Source organism: Cynocephalus volans, chromosome 15 (genome assembly GCF_027409185.1).
Source record: "Cynocephalus volans isolate mCynVol1 chromosome 15, mCynVol1.pri, whole genome shotgun sequence".
NCBI classification, from domain to species: domain Eukaryota; kingdom Metazoa; phylum Chordata; class Mammalia; order Dermoptera; family Cynocephalidae; genus Cynocephalus; species Cynocephalus volans.
In genome coordinates, this window is record NC_084474.1 from 52,972,432 (window position 1) to 52,997,598 (window position 25,167).

Sequence of the window (25,167 nt, forward strand, 5' to 3'; positions counted from 1 at the left end):
TGTTAGGTACCTGTTGCTGTCATCATTATGGCTAGATCTTTGTTTTAGGCTTAGAAAATATAAAAACTTTCTAAAGATTATGTACAGTATTTTTTAAAGTCATATGAAATAAAATATTTCCACAAATTACATTGAAATAAAAGATATTTATAAAATATAATGAACAAATTCATAAGCACCATTTCATCACTATGGTAAATTATTTTCTAACAAATATTTTAAAATTTAAGGTAACATCAAGTTGTAAGCTATAAAAAGGATGGGGTTTGAATCAAGCAAAATAATACTCTGTGTGTGTGTGTGTGTGTGTGTGTGTGTGTGTGTATATGCACGCGCGCGTGCGCACGCACACGCGCGCGAGCACACACACACACACACACACACACACACACACACACAGAAGCACATACCATCTTCAGTAGATTTTTTAAAAAATTTTAAGGACCAAAAGACAGCTAGCTTTATTGTGTGTGTGTGTGTGTGTGTGTGTGTGTGTGTGTGTGTGTGTGTGTGTAATTATTTTCATTAAGCATATCTGGTAAAAAAGTAAGTTTTATATCAGCTTTTATGTAAAATTTTGTACAAAGCAAAAATTCTTCCCTTGCCAATATAATGTTTTAACTATTATTATATTTCAACTGAACCCATACCTCAAGTTAAAAAAGAAATGATGATCTGTAATCAATTTTATTTTTAAAAAGGCAGGGCAGACCCTGTGGCTCACTCGGGAGAGTGTGGCGCTGGGAGGGCAGCAGCGCTCCCGCCGCGGGTTCAGATCCTACATAGGGACGGCCGGTTCGCTCACTGGCTGAGCGCGGTCACAAAAAAGGACAAAAAAAAAAAAAAAAGGCAAATACATGTGGCCTGTTTATCAATAAGTGTAAGTTTTTACCAAGGCTGTGTATTATCTATTTGAAACATTGTTTATTGGCTAAATGTTCTCCCTCATTTACAGCAGGCACACATTGATCCTGTTATCAGATTTAATTGTACTTGAGTTAACATGTGTTCTATAGGAGCAAGCATTATTTTAAAAAGATTCCTGATACAATGAAACAGAAGCCTAAAGACTTTAAGTGTATATTAGAACTTGCGCATATTTAAAAGCTAATCATAGTACGAGGGCTTAATAAAGGTCACAGAGTTTTAGAATATTTTCTTTGGGGGGAAGAGAGATATCTTTTAAAAAAGAAACATAAATAAGCATCTACTTAGTAGGAGAAGCTCAGTGATACAAAGATCAGGATAGACTTAGATTATAAAAACAAAATGTTTACCAAGTTTACAGATGACAAACTAAAACTTCACTGTGACAAAAACTATCTCGAATAATATCTGCATCCAAATTATTTGAACTAATTATTTCTATACTAATTATTTCTTATAATTTTGTCAACAACTATAAAATTGCTAAACATCTACAATATTTTCTAACTATTAAAATAAACAAGGTATAATCTTTTAAAATATTTTGCTATTTTTAAAAGCTCACTAACCTTACACAAAAAGGTTGTCTTTTAAATGTCTTCTCATTCCTTGCTCTGCCGTTTTTCTCTGATTCTATCTTTGAATTCTGATACTTAATGCATTTTTAAGTGCAGAAAAAAGTACTTAGAGTATATACTGAAGGAATTTAATATAATTTGTTTTCAAACTACAACATCCTATTTATCATAAAAAAGGAGGGTTAGTGAAGTACAGGCTTGGCTTTAATAAACTTATCTGCATGTTCAGAGGAAACTGGACCAACTTTAAATGAGTGACTAAGCTCATAAATCATGAAATTTCACTTTATATACAGGAAAACATGCTTGTTATCAAATAATGTTATATTTACTTCTGAGGCTGTTAGAAGCATTTAATTTCAAAATTCTATCAGTTGATTAGTGTTATAAAAAATTTATTTAATTTGTCTTACATTGCTTTTTTTCCATAAAGAATAAAATAACTCATTCTACAACAATCCAAAAATAATCAGTAATTACTGAGCTGTTAATAATAACCAAGAACACAACTGTGATTCTTTACTCCAGATTGAATGGATTAAACTAGCATCTAATTAGAAGACTGATTTAAAATACTGCTTTAGACTGAAATAAATTGTTTCTACTGTTAAGAAATCTCAAGATATTCAAGAATAAAAGAGAACAAAAGTACAAAATATCAAAATACTCAAGAAAAAAATTTAAAAATGTAAAATTCACTAGCAAAATACTTCATTGAACATTTACTTTTCTTAAAGATAAATTTTATAAAACGTAATTCCAAAGGTTAAACTAAGTAAAAAAAAAAAAAAAAAAACCAAAAAAACTCTACCTTCACCATAGTTACAAATTCCATAAAGAATACAACACGGAAATCTCAATGTTGAAAAAAATTAAAGGTAAACACATTAACTAAACCATGTAATACTAAACAAGGGGCTTATGTAGATACTAAGATGTTAAAGTAAGTAGTAAAACAACTTTGTTACTTTGAATATTTTCAATTTCCAAAATATTGTATATTCATACAGTATCCCAGTGAAATGTTTCACTGCCCTCACTTTTACCAAAAAAACAGACTTATTTTCCATATAAGATACAGCAAGGTAAGAGCATTGTCATGGTTTCAGTGTAATGAACAGTGAGGATAGTTAAGTCAATTCAAGATTTTCCTAGATACAGCATACCTTACACTTAGAAAATAACAATGATAATCTTTGTATGAATAACATCAATTAATCATCAAATATATCAGAAATCATTTAAAGTTATATCTCCAATTAGCTTCTCAATTATTTAAGTCTTTCAGAGAGTTTCTCATTTTGGAGAATCTGTGAAATTTCATCAGTTCCAAAACATTCATTAAGCCTGAAAAACTTAAAATTTAAGTTAGTTTTCCCACCAGACTTTTTTGTGTGATAAGGAAAATATGAGACAAACATTTTAAGTAGAAATATGCTCTTTTCTCATATACATTTCTAATTATTATAAGAACAGATAAATTCACAAAGTAAATATAATAAAATTCAATAGTTTAAAGTTTGTTAACAATGTTTAATGTCACTGTATTATTAAAGACCATAATATTTTTGTCTAGAATCAGCTTGCTCACTGAAAAAATAAACAACAGATTATCCATGCTCATGTCTCCTTGCTTTATGTTAGGAATGTTTTGTTAAATTTAAGCCCTAAACAAGATCTACATTCTATGAAAGGAAGACATTAAGTGATTTACTATAAACATTACTCCTAAAACCTGGGGTTTAAAATTATATATAGGATTCTTATATTTTACGCTCACAGAAAAGATATTGATATGATAAATATCATTATATTTCCCAGGGATCTTTATCTATACTGCTGTCAGTAAAGTTAGTGATACAGCAAGTAAATCACCCCTTTTGCTGAAAATTTTCTCAAGACATCCTAGTTCAGAAATATCAAGATCTTTCTTTAGAGAAAAGGAGATAATAGTCCATAACACTTGAAATTCATCCAAATACTTTTTAACTCATTTTCTAGTCTATGTCATGCCATTTAGCCTTTCAGTTCCATATTCTTATATTTAAAATAAAAGTTTTGTTTTTTTATTGTTCATATACATACTAGAGATGTCAAAATTCTCAGCTATTATAAATTGCTCATGCATAGACTTTCATAAAACAGCAATTAAAAAGGAAAACTATATACATTATTGATACATAGCCAACTTTCCATCCCAGGTTTGGATTCAAACCCTTACAAACTTTTTCTAATGCCACAAGTTTACTGCTAAAATCCTTTGATAAGGAATTTTTGACAATTCATGGAAGATGATCTCTTACATTTTAGTGTATAAACAATATATATTGAGCACTGATTATAATTATTAACATTACAGATATGCTTAAATATAAAATAAATAAATCCAAGTATGTATTCTATAAAGCTCAGTCTCACAAACACTCTGTTAAAATGTAATCAGCCCCACCTGATATCCCACCACTTTTCTCCCATCTTATCACTTGCAAGTTTCAATAATTAAAAATATTCTCTACATATCCTACTTTTCTTTTAGAAACAAATAAAAATATTTATGAAACACTAAAATTTAACATTGTTTTTACTGTCTTATCATATTGCATACTTACTCATGACATTTAGGGTTTGAATTTCCAGGGCCAATTTTTCTAGTATATAGGAAAATATATAATTGCCAAAATAGAAAAATCTATGAACACTTTAGGTTATGACATTAAGGCGGTCAAATTAACTTTCCTGTACTACACACATAGTTTACCATAAAAACATACATGACATATGTGAGAATAAACTAATTAAAATATTTACAGTAGACATTTAAAATTTTGTGTTCATGAGATTTTAAAATATTTTAGCCAAACATTGCATTGTTTTATGGTTTTAATATACAATGTAATTTATTTACATGGAGATATATGGCCACAAACATATTCATGTGTCAGACATGATGGCAAACAAGACAATCAAATAAATAATAGTTTATGACCAAGAATAACCTATATCACACAATATAGCAAGGGGAGGTTTTTACATTAATAATTTTTGTTACATAAAATATAACATAAAACATTAATTTCATATTTATTTGTTTACTCTATAATTATCGCCAAATAAGCTAATCACTATTTTTCAAATAAACTGGTTCTTAACTGAAGGTTTGAAAAAACATGTAAGACATTTTTCTTACAACTTTATGAATATATTTAAATTCCCAATGTGAATTCTAATTTATTTTATTACATTTTCAGTATGTACTGTTTCACTAAAAGAGAATTCAGATTGTCATTAGCACTATGCCATTTTTCTTTGCTCTCCAGACTTACTATGCAACATGATATGTTTTCTCAAAGCACCCTATTCTTCTTAACAGCACTTAACACAATTGTGATAGCTTAACTATTAGTATAATCATTTTTAATTCATGTATTTTTCCCAGATGTAAGCTCTATGAGGGCAATTGCTGTGTCTGTCTTATCTACCCCAACAACTCAGTGCCAATCTCAATGCTTGGCATGCTACAGGATGGCAATAAATACTTGTTAATAAATTAGTTTAATTTATACATTGACATATTTTAAAACCTAGGTTTTAGAACTCTAATACAAAGTCATCACATAAAAATACATTAACACTATTACTATAGACACAGACATTCTTAATAATATCATTAGTAAAACCTCATTTGAATTTTAAATTTTTCAACAAAAATTTCAATATATTTTGTGCAATTTCTAATTAATAGTACTGATTTTTCAGTTGACTGATTATCTCTGCACTTAGCTTTTGTTCCTTTCATTCCTGCTTCAAGTTTTTGTCTTTTATTTAGGTAATCATTTTTCTCCAAAAAAGAGAAGGGAGAGTAAAACAAAACATTTAATTTCAATCCACTGGTAGAATTAATGGTTTGAATAGACTCCTTATTGAATTTACACACTACGCTATCCTTCTTCACTGTTGTTGTTGGCAATAGTTTTCGGCTCCAGAAGTTGTAAATAAATCATTACTAATGTATGGTATAAATATCTCAATAGTATTTGCAATTAGAAATAGGAATGGCTTACAAAGACAAACTTTAAATAATATATTGACCTTTTTACAGTAGTTGTTAGGAAGGCAAGTACCACTCCATTAATGTACTTTAATTTGAGTCAAAACAATCAAATACATAGGGCAAGTGACCATTTGTGCTTAAATTATTTTTTCCCTAAAGGACTAATCTTAATAATAATAAAATAATTATGTTCTTTTTTTACAAAATATGTATAACTAGTTTTCTAAACAAATCTTGAATTAAAGTATTCACCACTCTAATCTAAATGGGATCTACACACTATAAAGTTCACACCAAAATGAGAAAAATGAGGTACAAGAAGCACACACATATTAAAAAAGCATGAAATGCAATGCTTATAGTCTCATGCTTTCTTGTGGTTTCCAAACCCTGACAAACCTGGCTCAGATTGGTGTTTCTTTTTCGGCAATGTTTTGTCATCACTTATTGTACCATTCACCTTTTCCTGTTGGTCTTCCCATGTAACTTCTAGTATAAATTGGGAAAAAAAAAATCAGAGCTTGTCAGAAACTTAGATAATGTCCATAACAAGAACCTAAAAATGCATCGGGGATCTAATTTTTTTTAAATATTTCTCCTAAAATTCTCATATAAAGTATGCAATTTGAAGGTAACATTTTAAACATAGGAATGTGACATTATTTGAATTTTTAAAATAGATTTTAAAATCCAAAGCACTAAAATTTACTTCCAGTACATTCAAAAATTTATTTTGAATAAAGTGAATAAAGCTAAGGTATGAAAAAAATGACAATTAAAATGGTTTGACAAATAAAGGTATTTTCTTAGTTGATATTAAATAATATTAATTTATTTTAGAAATAAACATTTCACTAAATGTTTTATTGTGGTGAAATGAAATGTTTATATGGAATTATAACAGAGATTTTTATGCATATTAAGAGAAAATTCATAAATTCATTCAATATATAAGATAAATTGGCTATTTATTTTGCTACTATTTTTAGTACCTTCACAAAAAGACAGAAAAATTTATGTACTATGAGATATTATTTCAATAAAAACCTTGATAAAGGAAGACAAAAATATGAGTACTTAGTAATAATAGTTTAGTATCATTGAAGATGAGTTACCTGGCTTTCCTAAAATTGTCTAGAATTATTTCCAGCATGGCAGAACACTTTTTCATTCAACAAATATATATTCAGCACCTACTATAATCCAGGCATTTCTAGGCTCTGGAGATATAACAGCAAACAAGACAGGCAAAAATCCATACTCTTATAAAGTTTATATATTGGTGGGACAGATATATTTTAACAAGATAAATAAGTAAAATATATTGTGGCTTAGATATTGGTAAATACTAGAAAGACAAATATGAAGTAGGTAAGATGGAAACGAAATGTCCAGGGAGTCATGAAATTTTGGATAGGGTAGTCAGAGAAGTCATCTCTAAGAAGGCAACTTTTGAGTAAAGATCCTGAGGAAGTAAGAAGTTAGCCATATGGTTATTTAGGTAGAGTACATTCCAGGCAGAGCAACAAGCAAGTGCAAATGTCCTGAGGTGAAAGCTTGTCTGACATGTTCCAGAAAAGCATGGAGGTCACTGTGACTTGGAGCAGAGTAAACAAAGGAGAAAGCTGTAGTAGATAAAGTTAGAGTGGTAATGGAGATGGGAAGTGAAGGGAGTACAGATCATGTGGGGCCTTGTAGGTCATGTATCAAAAGATTCACTTGCCATCATTTAATCTTATTCTTATAGTAGCATTCATAAGCAATTGTATGTCTTATCACTGCCTTTCTTTTTATTCACATATTTCTAAAGCTGTAAGTGTAAACATTTACTATCTATGTACATTTTAATCCCCATAAAGTATCACCAGGCCATACACAATGCTCTGGTACCTTCTCCACCTTTGGCCATAAATGGTGGAATACTAACATATTTTATAATATTAAGCTAAGCAAAACATAACTGGGAGATGAAACCACTTTCAAAAATAAGAAAATATGCTATACTGCAACATCAAATATAGATGATTTATGAAACCACTTTCAAAAATAAGAAAATATGCTATACTGCAACATCAAATATAGATGATTTTGGATATACTACTATTTTTGATTATTTTTACTATTAGAATCAACTACATTAAGTGTAAGGGTCTTCCAGTTCTTAGGCCTGAAATAAATGCTGTTAATAATACAACACTTTATTCTAGTCCAAGATAAATCAGCTACTGTAAGGAAATAAACTTCTTGCTTTGGGAGTATTAAAGTTACCCTTGGGTGTGCAGTTTATACCCTGATTTTCCAACTGGTAAATAATCTGATAAAGATGTAATATAGGATTCCCAAATGATAAACACTCTGGATAAAGATGCTTTATATTTCAATCAACCACCGGTAGAAACAGAAATCTTAAAACCCTTAAAGAATGTAAACATTTTCTGATAAATTCCAGAGGGTCTAGTTAAGTCCTCTTTAGTTATAGAAATGAAGGAATCATCTGCTTCTTTATCAAAGTTTATCTGTAGTAACACAAAAAACAGACTCATTTCCCCATGTTAGGGAAAATAATAAGCTCGTTAATAATAAAGTATTTATTGTATCTGAATGACCTGCACTTTTGGTTATCTACTAATAAATAATATGAAAGGTTTTCCAAGCATTACAGAGTTGTCCCTAAAATCAAATGCTAGACAGGTGTCATTTAAAAATGTTATTTCACCTATCATCATTTGATAAAGTTTGTGATGCTCCAAAAGATAGAAGACAGGCTACCTTTTGAAGCAAGATTGGGTGTGAAGAATTAGAAATGGCTTATTTTGAAATTGCTCAGCCTACGTGTAAATTGACAGAAAGCTTTTCTGAGGAGCAGAGAAAAAAACTTAATATAAATATATAGTATGTTTAAGGTTTAAACACTTTCTTTGAGCTGAAAAACATTTTAGTTGAAGATAAATTGTTTATAGGGTTACTTATGTTGACAGAGTGAAATAAGCAAATATTTGCTGAAAAGACATTATATGCCAGTAACAGAAAAATTCTAATAGCCGTAAATTTATGAATACCAGCCAATATAACAACAAAAGAGCTAGATCAAGCCTATCGATGATTCATAGAAGAGGTAACAGATAACGCACAACTAAGCCAAAAGAGTCAGCTTTTAGTAACATCTCCGCCATTAATTAGGTGTTTAACTTCAGGCTTCTACATTTGTTATTTTTGATGAGAGAAATCTGGTCTTGAAAATCTGTAAGGTTATTTCCAGCTCTAAAATTGCAGTTGCTATTGCTGGTTATGATCCTGGACCCATCAGTCAAGTCAGATTTTTTAGAAGAGTCCCTATAACAAAGATGATGAGATTGAGGCACTGAGAATTTAGAAAATTTTCCAAAAGTTCCAGATGTGGTTACCAATAAACTCTATATTGAAACTCCAGTGTCTATTTTAAAATAGAATTTAAAATCATAAAAAGAACAGAATTGAGGATTGATGCATCAATTCAGTTATTACTCAAAAAAAAAAAAAAAAACAATGCTAAGAGCTACCTATACTTAGCTCTCTTTGACTTTATATCTCATGTAATTAAAATAAAACATTTATATAATTAAAAGCAAACAAGTTTGTTATCAGGAAAGTGATCAAATTATTTGAAAGTTGTTTTAGTTAAACAAAAATAGCGAAAGTATCCCCAAGCATGCAATACCTTAAGGAGTCTTTTCTATTAAAGAACTATTATGGTAAGTATTGAAAAATAAAATATTCTTCTTAATGTGAAATAGTAAAGATCTTAAAACTGAACTTTAAATACCAAATGCTAGCCCATGATACTGTATACCTACTACCAAAATATAAAAATTGAAAATCACATATGTATAATGCAATTCAATTGGCAAGTATTTCTTTGAAAGAATACATGTCAGTCTGCTCAGATGCAAACCAGCAAGCTAGGAACCATTTAAGTAGAAATAAAGTTTGTTATAGGAGGATAAAGTTTTTTTCATGAAGATTCTTACTGAGTTATCTTAAAATTTCACTGAGTAAACATTCAGTCGTGAACCTAAGATTCTTAAATGTCATGTAGTTAAAGGTTTGTTTTTAAAATTTAATAAAATAAATAAGCATAATTTTAAAGATTTGAAATTTCTAAACTATTGCTATAATTATTTCATCTTTAATTTGTAGATGGGAAAGCTTGATGATTGATTTAATAAATATTAGATAATTTGAAGAGTGATTATATTCATGAAGAATTAATTATAAGTGTAAGTGATATTTACACTTATGCTGCAATCCAATCCTATTTATTTCCATTCTAGTATTATTTCACATGTCTACAAAATAACTATATTCCAGCTAGTCTGCATCACACTACCATTTAAAGAACACAAATTTCCACATAAGCAAGATTACATTTGTCTAATATTATATGTTCCAATGTGCTCTCACATACGGCATCACGTTTCACCCTGTAAAACACAGGAAGAGACTTTCAGGTGGCTCTTACAGGTGAGAAAATAAAGAGCTGATTAATAAGAATATGACTAAATAGTTATCTTAGTTTACAACCAACTTCACACACATTACCTCACTTGATTCTCAAAGTAGCACACTGGGCATGAGAGAAATATGCTAAGATTTCTTTTTCTCAGATGAACTAACTTGGTCCAGGGCTTAGAGTCACACAGTTGATACACTATAAGGACAGGCCCTGAACCAAAGTTCCAAAACCTGTGCTCTTTCTCTTGTACCATTATCACCTTCCTAAGATTAAGTTACTTTCAACAACAAAGAGTGGATGGCTTTAGGATTGTATTTAGTAAGTCAACAATGATATGGCTTTGGACAATGGCTGAAGTTTGCAGAAAGGTATGAGATGGAAGGGAATTCTTTCCTAGATCTGATTAAGTCACTTCAGACTTTCTAAGTACAAAAGAAATAAGATGAGCAAAAGGGGAAGGAAAGAAAAATAAAGAGGAAAGGCCCCCAAGAAAGAAAGGAAAGGTTAGATAAAAGAAATCAGAAAATATCCATTTACAATTATTTAACTTCCGCAATAGATTCACTTAGGCTTGTGAATTATGAATGAGGAGAGAAAATCTTAAATGAATTCCTTCCTCTTTACTTCAGCCCCTGCTCTAGTTTAGGCCACCAAATATTGGACTACTGAAATACCCTAAATGGTCATATGCCCTCAGTCTCTTCTCTTTCAAGTCCATCCTGCTCACCGTCACCAAGATACTTTTCCATAATGCAGACATGATTGAATGCCCATCCTCAGAAACATATGACAAATTCTTTGCAATTTTAAAGTATCTCTGATTCTTTCTCATTAATTTTGGATACATGGCCATTTATCTAAATTGAGAGGGAATGCTCTTTTTAGGAAATATTTACAAATTCCATTATAAAATCTATTCCTATCTACATATTAATCAAATTTGGTAATTAAGATGTGGATACTGATATTTTCCTAGAAGCACTCATGAGAATATGGAGAAGCAGCAAAACAAAGCCAAGATCCTCCATCCCTGTCCATACTGCATCACCCTAAATGATATCTAATTCCATTTCTAGAATGCCTACAGAAGGAAGCTTCCATTACAAAGACTGTCAAAATTTCTTTATTACCTTTGGTTCACTTGTAACATGCTTTTTTGTTAGTCTGCTTTCCATTTTTTCCCTTCCTTCCCTCCTGCCTTCCTTACTTCCTCCCTACCTTCCTCACTTCTTTCTTTTCTTTCTTATTTATAAGGTTATTTATATTTAAAATAATATTGGCAACTACACGTTGAGGACTACACATTAAAGGAACAAAACATTTTTCCTTTCGTATCATTGTGTATCTTTAGGGATTTGACTTTTTAATAGGCAGTATGGTCAGGTTTAGCCTGTAATCCTGACAGTGAATTAATAACTAACAGCAAATTAAGAAGTTGTATCTGTTAACTTTTCAAAACCAAACAAAATTAACAAATAACAACACATAAACAATAAACTGAAAACAAAACTATTTGAGATCTTAGACTTTATCAGCCACATCTCCAAAATCTCTTATTTTCTGTTAAAATCCTTGTAATTAACTCTGTTAATTAATTAATTGCCTTTGTTTTACAGAAGAGAAAACTGAGACCCAGAGGAATTAGAAGATTTGCCACGGTCATCTGCTTAGGAGTAAAACTAAGATTAAGATCCAAGTATGTGAAGGGGCATGGTGTATAAGCACACCAGATTGAGAGTCTAGACTAGCGATCTGCTACTACGTGGACTGAAGAAAGTTAGTTTTCTTGTAGAATTTTGCTTCTTTATCTGTAAAATGAAAGCAGTTTTATTAAAAGATTTATAAGGGCCCTCCCAATTCTAAAAGTCTTTGATACTAAATCTAGGAGCTAAGTCAAAGAACTCTGATAGATATTTTGGTAAACTATAGGCAGATGAGCTTGGGGCCAGATGGCTCTGCACAGCAAAGTAGCAGACCTGGATTTAGAAAGCAATGAATGAACACAAAGTTTGCCATTTATCCTTCATGTATTCGGTTCCTCTGACCTCTCCCCTCAGCTGAAGATATTTTTATTTTCTTCCCTTTACAGCCAGACTCCCACTTTCTCAGTTTCTTGCTGCTTCATCTTCCCAACTTCTAAACATCAGAATGATTCAGTTCGTATTCCTTGGACCTCTTTTAGCTGTCTACACTTACCCTCTTGGTGATCTCAACCAATCTCGTGGTGGTAAATAACTCTCTTTATAAGGATGTATTCCACACTTACAGCTACAGTCCAAACCTCTAACCTAAAATCCAGCAAATTTAAAACTGTCTATTTGACACCTTAACTTGGCAGCATCTCTAACTTATCATATTCAAAAATGAGTACCTGACATTCCCCTAAATCCACTCTTGAGTTTTTCTCTATATGTTTAGTGGAAATTCCATATTTTCCACTGTCTCTGTCCAAAAACCTTGATGTCATTATTGAATCTCTCTCTTTTACCCTGTCAGGAAATTCTATTGGTTCATTAAAATTTTTACTGTTTTATGAAGCATATTCATATTTATATATGATTTAATTTTATTTATTTTGTTACTTTATTTTCACCTGTTTAATCGTAGCCTAGCATACGTGTTAATGAATAATTTACACTCCACAGTAAGAAAAATTACAAATTTATTTTAGTGCTAATTAGATCTTACAAGTAACATTGTAAACACTATAAAAGATGAAGACAGGGAAGAATATATTCAAGACTAAAGGCCATTTCAACTGGATTACTAAAGCACAAAACTATTCATTTCTCAACTTGGTCCAATTACATAATATAATGAAGAATTAATATTTTTTGATATAACCATTTTAAAATGCTGACATTTTAAATCACTATGCGTAGCTATATCTGATTATCAATTACTCCAAAACATATACAGTCCGACTATTTTGTTAGAATTTAGTTGTAGTAGATTACAGAATTAAGCTACCAATAATTATAGAAAAACTAAATCTAAGTATTAAAATCAATCACCTTTTTACTTGCCTAGGCAATGTATTAATTCATGTGTATACAACTGTGAAAACTCCATAAATATTTTAAATGTTCATTTAATATTACTGTTGAACTCTTAAGTTCGTTTCATTTTTACTTTAAAATATTTTTTAAATAATTCAATTTTAAAGCAACTCTGGATTAAAAAATAACTATGTTGTGTTTTTCTAAAAACACAGCAACATTATCACCACTATTTTCCTCAGAATCTTGCCCCTTTACATGATCAACAAAGCAAACTTTCTGATTTTAATGCCATACATTTCAGTAAAATAGGATTATACCAGGATTAATAAGGTAAGTATGTTAAAGATGAATTTCATATTCATAAATAAATACAAGCAGAGCAGACATTTTAAATATTGGATGACTTAAATTGGGACTAATACTTGTACTTATGGTTATTTAAGAAACATATTCACTTACATTATAAATGTCATTATGGAGTGTCTAATATATAGAAAGGCACTACTAACTTCATTTCAGACTTGCCTTTTTTCCCATCATTAGGTGGGCTTGGTGTTTCTCCCTCAGTGTCTTTATAATATTGAAAACAAATAATAGTGATTAATAAATTAAAGTCATTAACAATCCAAATAAAAACCAAGCACACCAAAAAAGATGAAATCACACACTAGAGAAGTAAATCCATGCAGTAAATATGATACCCCACATTAAGGAACACAGAGTGAAGTATGAGTATATACTTCCTATCCTGTAGGAAAACTAATAAAAACAAACATAAAGAATAAAGAGTGATTTTTATATCATGGTTATGCTTTTATGCTAATTTAAGAATTGATGCAATTTACTAATTAAGTTAGTTTTGAGAATAAAACACAGGCAACAAACCAGTTCAACAAATAGGTTTCATTTTCTGATGAAGTTCAAACAAATAAAAGTGGCATTAATTATTGCTGAAGTCCCCAGACCAATGCTATCCTATAAAATGACTTTATTGTGGAAGCCAATTCATGAATAGTGTAAAAGGTTCAAGTATTTGTATGGACTAATAAGGAATATAGAGGAAAGGGTGAATAAAAGAACGTTAACTACACAGCCAAATGAAAATGCAATTCATTCTCGCAGTATTCCATAAAAATGGTATTCTTAAAGCATTTCAAAAAAACGGAAGATGTGTGATATTATAGTAGTTAGAATATCAGATACTCAAAACAGAAATAGTTATATATTTCTATAAATATGCAATTAAACTTGCCTTTGTTTCCATTATCAGATGTATTGTGATGGGTTTTCTCATCTTTATGACATTAGAAAGTTACTGATAATTAGCAACTGCAGCCTAAGATGTTTTCATTTTTAAAAACTACAAATTCCATTAAGAGAACACACCCATGAAAATACATCTTATGCACAATATACATAATGTCATTGCTTCACACAATGGTAAGGAGAAAAAAAGGCACATAAAAGTACATTCTACCATTCATGAATAAAAAGTGATGATCAGTTAAACACTTGATGAAATTAAAGATTTTCTGCATTGTTCAAAGAAAGTTAAAATATAAAAAACCTGACAGCTCAATAAGGTAAGTATTCAATTCTGAGTTTCAAATAAAAATAGTAAAAATTCTATAAAATTCTATAAATATATAAATATATTTATTGGTTATATAATATTTTAATTTTAAAATCCTTTCAGGAGTATTAAGAAAAAGAAAGTGGCAAACATTATGATCTGTAAACATAAGTGACTTTAAAACACCAGAAATGAAGGGTCTGCATACCATTTTAGAAGGAGGACCCGATGGGGAGAAATTGACCTTTATTCAGTGTAACACAAGGTAAAATATAGTTTTCTAGTATGTTCTCAATAAACATTTTTGAATAAATAAATAAATAAATTGAATATAAAGCTGGGATAAAGGATAGGTATATGTCTTAGTCAAGGGCAATGTCTATAATTCTAGTCTGATTTAAACATTAAGGAACATATTCAAACCAGTTGCATAAATTAAATATTTTGACAAGTTGCCTAGATAGCTTATGTAATAGCCATTCATTAATAAAGTTAGGCAATTTATTTTAAAGTCAGCACTGAAAAGCAATCTGTTCTTTATTGTGCATTTATAAATTTGGAGCTAAAAGTCTTATGTGAAACTGAAACATCATACTTATATTCGCTTTTTTCAGACACACAGTCAGACAGACCTGCCTTGATCTTTTCACCCTGCTTTTCTCCCCCCTGCTGTTCAACATGCCCAGTTTCTTCATTAACTTCTGCGCTTGCATGAGTAAAAATAAAGAAAAAGACTAGATAGGTATTCTTGTCACTATTAATGAAACAAAACCAAAAATATTCCAAATTATTTATAATGATACAATGGGTGATCATAAGGAGACCAGTAGATTACTTTTAATGAGTTTCTGACACGTTATGGAAAAGCAAATAAGTTTACTGTTAATGAATTATCATGTTGTCTATTTTTATGACTTTGACTTGTATAACATAAATTGTGGCCACTAAAATATTTGCAATATGTGGACAACCGGGTAAAATAGGCAAAACACTTTGTCTAGAAACTTGGTATATTATCTTAAAAAGTTGTATAGCTTTTCTTCTAGAGAAACTAACAATAACGTATGAACTATCTTTTATTTTTACAAACTGGCAGTACGTCAAAGTTAGGGGAAAATAAAATAATGATAAAGACTTACAAATGTTTAGTAAATTATCCTTTCTATATTGCTCCATTTTATTTCTCTGATTCTCAGCAAAGAGAAGATGACTAAATACAGTACCACAGTCAGGACCAAAATATAAAAGACTTTAAATTAATTTAATTAACAAGTTAAATATAAAATAATTAACTAAAATTATAAACTTTAATTAAAACTTGCTTACTTTTTAGCTGTTGAAGAGGATTAAAAATAAATATTTCAAAACTTTGATTCTAAAATAATGTCATTAAATTACAACTCTGGCAATTAATTTTATGAGATAATCCAAACATAATTTGATTTAGAACATCAACTGATGTCTATTTTGGGTTACTGCACCTTTAACTTCAGTTAGAAGTTGAAGACTTCTAAAGGAGATAAGTAATATATCTTCTTTACATATCTCCTTTAACATTAAAGAAAATTACACAGTATGTACCTACTGAAGTCTTCATATCTACATTTATGAAAACTGTTTGAAAACATCATCTGTACTTTAAGTAAATCAAAACAAACAAAAAGCCTTTTATTTCATACTGAAAAGGATAAGAAGGTTTTGGTTGCCCTTTATTTTATTGAGATAAAAAATGGGAAAATCACAACTGGGCATATTAAAGGTAAATTGTGGTTTTATTGGACTCTATAGGGGAAAAAAACAAATGATAAATAGAATGTTTATTGACAAGCCCCTTAGAAACTTCATCAACACTGACTTTCAGTATCAGCAATATGGTTGGTTTTCTGGTATATTTATTATTACTAAGAATGGAGTTACTCGTATCTCGATACGCTATTGCTATAGAAGATATTAAAAATGAATTTTTTTTTTAAATGGGAAACAAACGATGTTTCTGACTTCATATGCCAATAAATGATGCTCAAATTCTATCCTTAGAAATCTTGGGGAGATAAAGCATTCCATAAATACCACTGAACTTTCCATATGAAAAATAATTTAAAATTATGTACCCCTAATCTTATGCAAATAATTGAGAGCTATAGAAATGCTGTTGAAATCTTTTTTTCAGGCAGCATAGTAAACCATTAGTTACAACAGCACTGGATTGTTCAAAATTATGGTACGTAGTAAGTAAAAATAACTACAAAACAAGTTGATACTCTTTCAGTTACAACTAACAAGAACTTATATCAACAAGTTATATCAGGCAACAAAGCACTTCTGCTCAAATGCAATGTATTTAAAAATTTGTTACCAATAGGTTATAGAAATAGTTTTAGTATAAACATATAGAATAACAAGATTATTTTAGTGGTACTCTATATATTATATGAGGTAGCTTTTCAGTTTTTAAATAAATATTTCATGCATTCATTCAACAAATATTTACTGAGGGCCTACAATGTGCAAGGCATTATTCTATGTGCTGGAGATTCATCAGTAAATAAAACAGCCAACAACTTTTTAAAGTTACAAAGTCAATTTCAGAATTCTATAACTAGCAGATGATTTTTAATTTTCCTAGTAAATGTATGACACTTCATATATCACAACTCAATATTTTCTTTTGAGTCATAGAGTGTAGTATTTGGTAATAAAACTACATTGTATTAAGCTTTGGTATATTTGGTATATTAAGCTTTTGTATATTGTCTTGCTACAACATGAAAAATAATGTAGGAAATACAAACCACAATCACTACCTAATTCAACAACTTTCTCTTCTAAAAAGCCAAATTTAATAGTTAAAAGATCATCATAAATACAAAATAAAATATAAGACGATAAATATAACTAGACTATGTGTACATCCTCAATGGCATAAACACAGACTGCAATTGATATCTTTGGTTAAAGTCTTTTTTACTCAAAATTTAGAATTTTGCCTAAAAACAAAATCAGATATTTTAAAAAGAGCAAATTTTATCTGATCATTTAAAAGAAATTAAACTCTTTGAATTCTCACTTGATGAATCAAAGAAATTTAACTCCTCGGTATAATTTCCAAGTAAATTAAAAGTTGAATACTTTATCAGAAGCCATAAAACAAAATAATTTTACTGTATATAAAAGTCTATACAATGAAGAACATCAATTGCAGTTGGGTTTATTTTTGCTTACATAGCCCCCCAAAAAGGCTGTCAGCACAAAACAAACCCTCCTTTATGTACAGACCTTCATAAGGTTCTATCTCCTTGACTCCATTGTCTAGGGAAAACAAAATAAAAACAAAACAAAACAAAACAAAAAAGGGGAACCAAAGCACAGGGGTTAAAAACAACAGAAATTTCCAAAGACACAGAATGTATCATCTATTAAAGAAAAGTTAAATGGTGATTTAAATATATATGTATATATTTGCAAAGCACATCCAGTTACCAAATAAAGGGATCATTTTTAAAAATGATATTAAAAATTATTATATTCTGTTATCCATGCTTTTAGAGGTTTTTTAATTCAAGAATTATAGATGTTTGGGAAGTATGCTCATGTGTATATCAGCAAATTGTGCTTCTTATGCAAAAATTTGAAATTATTATTAAAAACATCAGTACAACATGCATCATTTTTGGTGTATTCATGATTACCTTTTTCTCGTACTCCAGTTTTGAGAAGGATCACCATTGTTGTGCATCAGCTAATCAGTCCTTTGCAGTGTGTGAAAATTGATTTGGCTAGTTACTAATAAACTTTATGTAACTATCAACAATTACATAAACTTAGTTGTAGCAAAGAAATATCATCCAACTTCTTATTTAAGAGTTTTAAGTTTACTTTTTAAAATACACTTATTCAAATTTGAAAACATGCAAGAGCAATAAAGACAGCTTATTTTGCCTCCAAATATCACAAATTTTAAATAGAAAATATATAATATTTATAAATATAACTACTATCAAATGCAGCTAAGGCATCCAATTAACAAAAGAAGAAAATTAACACAATGATAGTAAGAAATTCTTGATTCACCTTGTTTCCATGTGTATTTCCTATATTACATAATTAGAAATAATACTTACTTCTCTCCAACGTTCCCTTTGGCGGAAGCTGTGGAAGCTGTCGGCCCCTTCGTCCTGCCACTGGAGTACTTGATGGACTTGTCTGGACAGACCCAGTACGAGCATGAGACCTATAAGATATACCATTAATATTCATTTTAAGTACAATGAGTTAAATACTTTTAACACATTTGGTTCATATATAGCTGTATAAGTATAATTTTAAAAGATGTTTAGCTGCTGATTAAAAGGTTAGGACAGTAGTACAAAATATGTACATTTGAATGACTATTTAAATAGCAAAAGATATTTGTATTTTCATGTAATATGCATACATACAGACATACATGCACACAAAGCCCTATAGTAAAATCCATGGAATTACTAATGTAAATTAGTATTTTATCCAAATGAAAGCAAGAGTAGAATTCTGCAGCTCAAAAAATAAGTAATGCTTTACAATTCTTTCTACCAGATTTCAAACTCTTACCTCTAACCTTACCCCCTCAATCCAAAGAGATTTTTACTCAGGCTTACATTAAATATCCTTTTGTTAGAAAATCTCTCATGAAACTACAAATAAAACCCTAAACAATTCAAAATTCAACTAAAGAAAATATTGGTTAATACATGATACTGGTATGATAGTAAAAAACTAAAAATCCAGTTTTATTTATTGTGATTATAAATGATTATTTGAAAAGTGATGTCTAATGGACACAAATAATTTCTCATTGTGTAGAAGAAGAACATGGTAGTTATGAGTGGATTTACCCAGGATTCCTGATTAATGAGAAATCACAAAACAAATGCGGTCAGGACAGTTAATAAACAAATTACAATGGTAGCCACACACTATTATATCCACTGAATATAAATAGTGTGTTTACATTGAAAAGGTTAGTATTGATTGTTATTGGTGATCAGCCAAAGATGACAGAAGAGACCATTTAGCTGCTGGGAAAATAAAATGGTGTGCTGGTGGGGCAAAGGGGAAGTTAGTCTGATTGATTTATCTTTCACCTCGATAAAGCAGGTGAAGGAGGGGCAGATCTTCCAGTCATTAATGAAGGCATCGACCTCATGAGGTTTGTATCAGGACGTTCAGTGGATCTGGAGCGGGTGGTGGTCCGCTCAAGGAGAGGCCGTTGTTCTGTTGATCTGGATCTGTGATATGGCTGTCTATCTGCTGCTTCACAATCCCTGAAACGTTAGTCAAAAAGCAGCTCAGTTGATCTTTAGTGCCCTTCTGCTATTTGGTTATGATGCAAACTGATTTTGAAAAGGTAATTGTTTAAAATTATGAATATGTAAAAATTTTTATTTCCCCCAACATATTCTGAGAAAATTCTCACTAAACTTCTTAAGAAGTTCTAAGGAACTAAAATCTGCTTTTAATAGCAATTCCCAGTGAAGATAATAGGAGTTGCTCATCTACAATCTACAAACAAAACTGCCTGCTTTCTGAAATGAATTCCCTAAATGGAACATGTGAAATATGTGAAGTACTGTATTCTATTTTAAAAGAATTCAATGACATTCCTAACATTTTCAAAAGAGTGAAGAAAACCTTATAAGCATTAATTCTCAAGCCCCTGAGACTGTTTACTAGCATACCAACTAAGATATAAAAAGGCTTTCAACTCATAGTATACCTGAACATTCAAACAGTACAATCAAAATGAGGTTATAAGAAAACAGAGCAACTTTGAAGTCTGTAGCTATACTTAGATACGTTTCACAAGAAAAATCACTCTGTAGAAAACCAGTTAACCAGCCATCTCAGTGCACTTTTGCTATGCCAGCCAATACAATTCAAAATGGGTATTAATTGACTGAAACGATAATTCTGAAACAATGTGATCTTTTCAACCACAAATAAATCTAATACCAAAGCTTAATCTTATTGAAGGAAGTACACTTAAATTTAAGTAACCTATTATTATTGATTTTTGTGTCCCTGGAATCTAGCATAATGCTTTTATAACTAACATGATTAGTAATTGTTTTCTAACACCAGCTCCACAATTTGTGAGACAACCCTAAAAAACACTAGCTTTGGCTCTAGAACTCAAAAGTTCATATACATATCCAAAGTATACTTCAAATCAAATGATTATCTTCCCATCCAGCTGTAACCACAAAAACAGAAATGCTTATATATTATATGCAGATTGTAAAGCAAGTATTAATCTCCCTAAAGACTAATGTATCAAGGACTAGCACTTGACCTACAAATTCTCTCAACCTTATTTTTGATAATGAAAAAATGTAGGCAACAAAAGAAAAAGAAGAGAAAAAGGACACATTTCTAAAATGTCATGAATTACATAACATACAATTTTGGAGCAGTAGACAGATTAAATGAATTCAGAAAGTGAATACTGGGTTTATCCTACATTGTATCTTATGATTATTTTACATTTTAAAATCATAGGTTAACATATGTCAAATCATTTTAAAATATTTTTAAGTATATTACCATAATATGATTGATTTCCTAAGATAAGTTTAGTATTTTATAAAAGTGTATCAAGAACTTGTCAAAATAACTGAGATTAAGTCTAATTATACATATAATATTCAAATACTAGTCAAAGAGAAAAATAAAAAGGCAACCATGTAAGTATAAAAATCATAATTCTAAAAATAAATAAAAATAATTCTAATTTTGTTTCTGAAAAATTATTTTACAGAGAATACTTTTCCTTAGGAAAATCCCTTATAAAAAAATCTCTTTTGTAAAAAGGTTTTTTGAAAATATAGCCAATCTTTAAATTTTATTTATATTTTTCTTCCTATAAACAATATGAAGTATACCACTATGACAGTATGAGATGAAAATAGATTAATAAATGAAACATGAAAAGAACCCCAATAGATGGCAGAAAGTTTCTAAAATGTCCCACTGGAATGAAGGGGAATGGAAAGCTACAATACTTAAAAAAATGGTCAACTTAGGCTCCTGCTCCCACGATTTTGTAAGAATAGGTCTGACTAGGTAAGACCTAAGGTTATTGCTAAGAAAATTTAAAGCAGCAATGCCTACATGACCCAATCCTATTAAGTTCTATAAGGGATCAAGATATAAAACTTCACAACTTCCACCTAAATTCTGAGTGTTTTAATTTTAAGATAAGAATTTATAGATAATTAACTTTGAATAGTAGCAACTAAGAAGTTGGAAATAATAAACATTTGCAAGGCTTAAAATGTTTTAGTGACTACCTGGGGTTCTTAACTTGGAGTCTGTGTTTCAATACAAGTAATTTGTAATTCTACTTATTTACCTTATTTTACTTTATGCATTACTCTAAAAAGGGTGGCCATCAGTTTTATCAGACTGCCAAAGAGTAAGCCACATGAAAGGTTAGGAACGCATTGCTTGTAAATTTAAATCTTTCTTCGGTAAATAATTTTATTGTCTTTTAAAAAGTGATTTAAGAGGCTGGCTGGTTAGCTCACTCAGTAGAGCATGGTTTGAATCCCCAAACTGGCCAGTTGCCAAAAAAGAAAAAAAAGAGAGATTTAATATCCATCATAGTTCCATTTTTTTAATAGCTTATATTTTCTAATCTTTGTCTAAAATAGCTCAGATTTGTTTATTTGTCATCTACCTGGATTGACACAGATTACAGCTCTGCATTTATATAAAGGCCTCTATTCCAAACTGCAAGCATTTGCAGATGATACATTTTAACAGCCTCTCCACTAATTTATATTGACCACAGTATTGTAACAATAACCACTATTGTAGCAACCCAGCCTTAAAAGCATATAATAGCACATGCAGATTTTGAGAGGAGGATAAATTGATAACAGGTCACAATAATGAACAAAATTAATTAGAAGGCCTTTGAATTTAAATGTTAGTGTTTACTCATAAGAAAGAGTACTACATTTTAGTACTTCTTTTCAGTCATTTCTGAGGGAAAAATAATTTTATAATCATCTAGCAAAGTTGTCATTTTTGAATCATTTTCCCTATCAGTACAGCTGCTCTTAAAAGGTTTTGAAATTTCCAGGTATCTGATATAGCTTCCAACTTATTTCATCATTGTTGCTACTTACTTTAGAGTCCTTATTTTCAATGAATGTACAAGGGATTTATGCAAGGTATTAGGGAAGAATAGATCAGTGTGTATTGTTTTCTATAACCTATTTTATCCATCAATCCATCTATCACGATAACATAACTCCAAATCAATGAAAACTCAGTATAGAGTATCTCTACAGGAATGACAGAATAACAAGAAAACTTAAAAAAAAAAAAAAATTAAAAACAAGAACGAGCACAATTAAGTGCTTCAAAGCCATATCTAGAATCAATGAAAATTGTCCTAGAAAGTTACTCAGAACCTAGTCTATACTGAAACAGAAACAGATATACTTATTTCAGGTTTATATTGTAAAGATGTCACATGTAAATTTAATAGGCTTTTAAAAAAATAAAGTGTAAAAAGTAAAGCTACTTAGGAATTAGTTATTCTTTTCTTTTATAAAGTTAAAACCTTAAATTAAAAAATTTTGGATGTATCTCTGAAAGACAAAAAGTAAGGTCACAGGATTGAGGTAAGAAATGCCTTCCCTCTATCCACATTGTGTATGTAATACAGAAAGCTGATTAATAACAGTAGCACTATACTTTCATTAATATCTTGAATGTCTAGAGATTTTCTGAGCATTAACTACATTATGCATAATGAAATAATAAATACATTATAAAATACACTCAGAAACATTAAAAACTAGATATTTTATGGTAATTAATATAATATATATACACATATTTGTATAGTGCAAAAAATAATTTAAAGTAATTATATGACAGCTTTAACATAATTTTCAAATTCATAACGTTCAAGATACAAGTTTAACTTTTTTAAAACTCTAGTTTATATTATTTTAGCATTGCTTCCAACATTAAGAGAATTGAAAGACATAAAATATTCACCATGGAAATCATGGTGAATAAGTAAATAAGTACTGTGCATAAATAGAAATATTTTATTATTTTGGAGAGATAGATTAATTTATCCTTGAGCATGACAGCATTTCTGTACAGAATATTTCTGTTGAGTTAAATATAAGACTCTGTGTTAGCTAAAAGTAAATAGATTATTAGAAAATACCACATTATAGAGAGCTAAGTTAATAACAATCTAAAACATGAAAATGGTAATACTACATGTACTGATGAGAGAAAGCAAGTTACTGCTAACGTAGAAAAGCATATTTTTATTACCTATGAGCCTATTTTGTCATCAAAAAGAGAAGTAATGTATTCTTACATCTACAGAGTTTTTTTTTAAATACTCATTATTGAAAATTGGAAGATTAAATATTCCAATTTTCTCAAGAAAATCAGAGAAAAATACAATACTGAACAATAAAGGTATATTGAATTATTAAATATGCATGAGAAAAGACATGTAATTTGTAAATGTCATGAGGATATTTTGAGTATTGTATTAAATATTCATAATTTCCATTGTTATTTAATTTTTATTTCAAAAATAACAGAAATAGGCAGGATTATTTACCCAGCACAATTAACATGCAGCAAATTAATACATCTTTAAAAAATAAATTTTATAAATCCTGAGAGATAATATGATTGCCACCAGCTATCTATGAAATTCTTAATTAATAAAATAGATGGCTTTCATTTTCAGTGGATGATAGAGTTTAATAATGATTTGTTTACTATAAGAAATTCAAATAATTCCACCAAGGTATTGGCCCTACATTATTCCTCCCCAGATACTCAAAGATTCCATAAAATAATAAACATTTTAAAGATGTATCTCTAAAGGATAAAATTTTGAATTGTTACCATATCAAGTATGTGAAATGAGGTACTGTCCTCACACTAGAATATCTAAATGCTATATTCATCAGTTTCACTGATCAACTCTGAACAATTCACCAACCTTCCTTTTGTTTTGCTATCTTTACATGGGTAGAATAATGGGTATAAAGCAAATTCCTCATATGTACTGCTGCCTGCTGCCCTTAGGTGCCACTTCATAATGCCAGTGCAAATCACATACTCAGAGGAAGTAATCAGAAGATTGATTAATCCTCTCAAACACACAAGCACAACAGAACAAAAGGTGTGCTCATTTTCAGGCATAAATACTATTTCTTTCAGTCACTGTTGATGACATGATGTCCAAAATTCAATAAAAAATTATTGGAAACATCAAAAAGCAAGAAAAATAAGGCCCACTGTCAAGAGACAAAAGAATCAACAGAGGCAGATTCTAAGATGACACGTTAGAAATATCACATAGGGAACTTAAGTATGTTTGATATGTTAAAGATTTTAGTAGAAAAGATGAAAAACATGCATGAGCAGATGAGATTTCAGCAGATATATGGATGATGAAAGATAAGAAAGAGTCAAATGGAAATGCTAGAAATAACGGAAAGAAGATACGG

At 29.9% G+C, this 25,167-nt stretch overlaps 1 protein-coding gene across 37 annotated transcripts in view; it reads right to left on the reverse strand.

Moving 5' to 3' along the window:
* Positions 1 to 25,167, reverse strand: part of RIMS2 (regulating synaptic membrane exocytosis 2) — a 637,189-nt gene that overhangs the window by 187,095 nt on the left and 424,927 nt on the right. For 22 of the 37 annotated variants that reach the window (XM_063079141.1, XM_063079151.1, XM_063079140.1 and 19 more), the window contains 2 exons: positions 19,747 to 19,926; positions 18,745 to 18,854 (listed from right to left, as the gene is read on the reverse strand). In XM_063079141.1, coding sequence (XP_062935211.1) covers positions 18,745 to 18,854; positions 19,747 to 19,926 — 290 coding nt within the window. Of the gene's footprint in view, positions 1 to 17,899; positions 17,933 to 18,744; positions 18,855 to 19,746; positions 19,927 to 25,167 lie in introns of all 37 variants that reach the window. The other 15 variants (XM_063079144.1, XM_063079156.1, XM_063079159.1 and 12 more) reach the window with 3 other exon arrangements.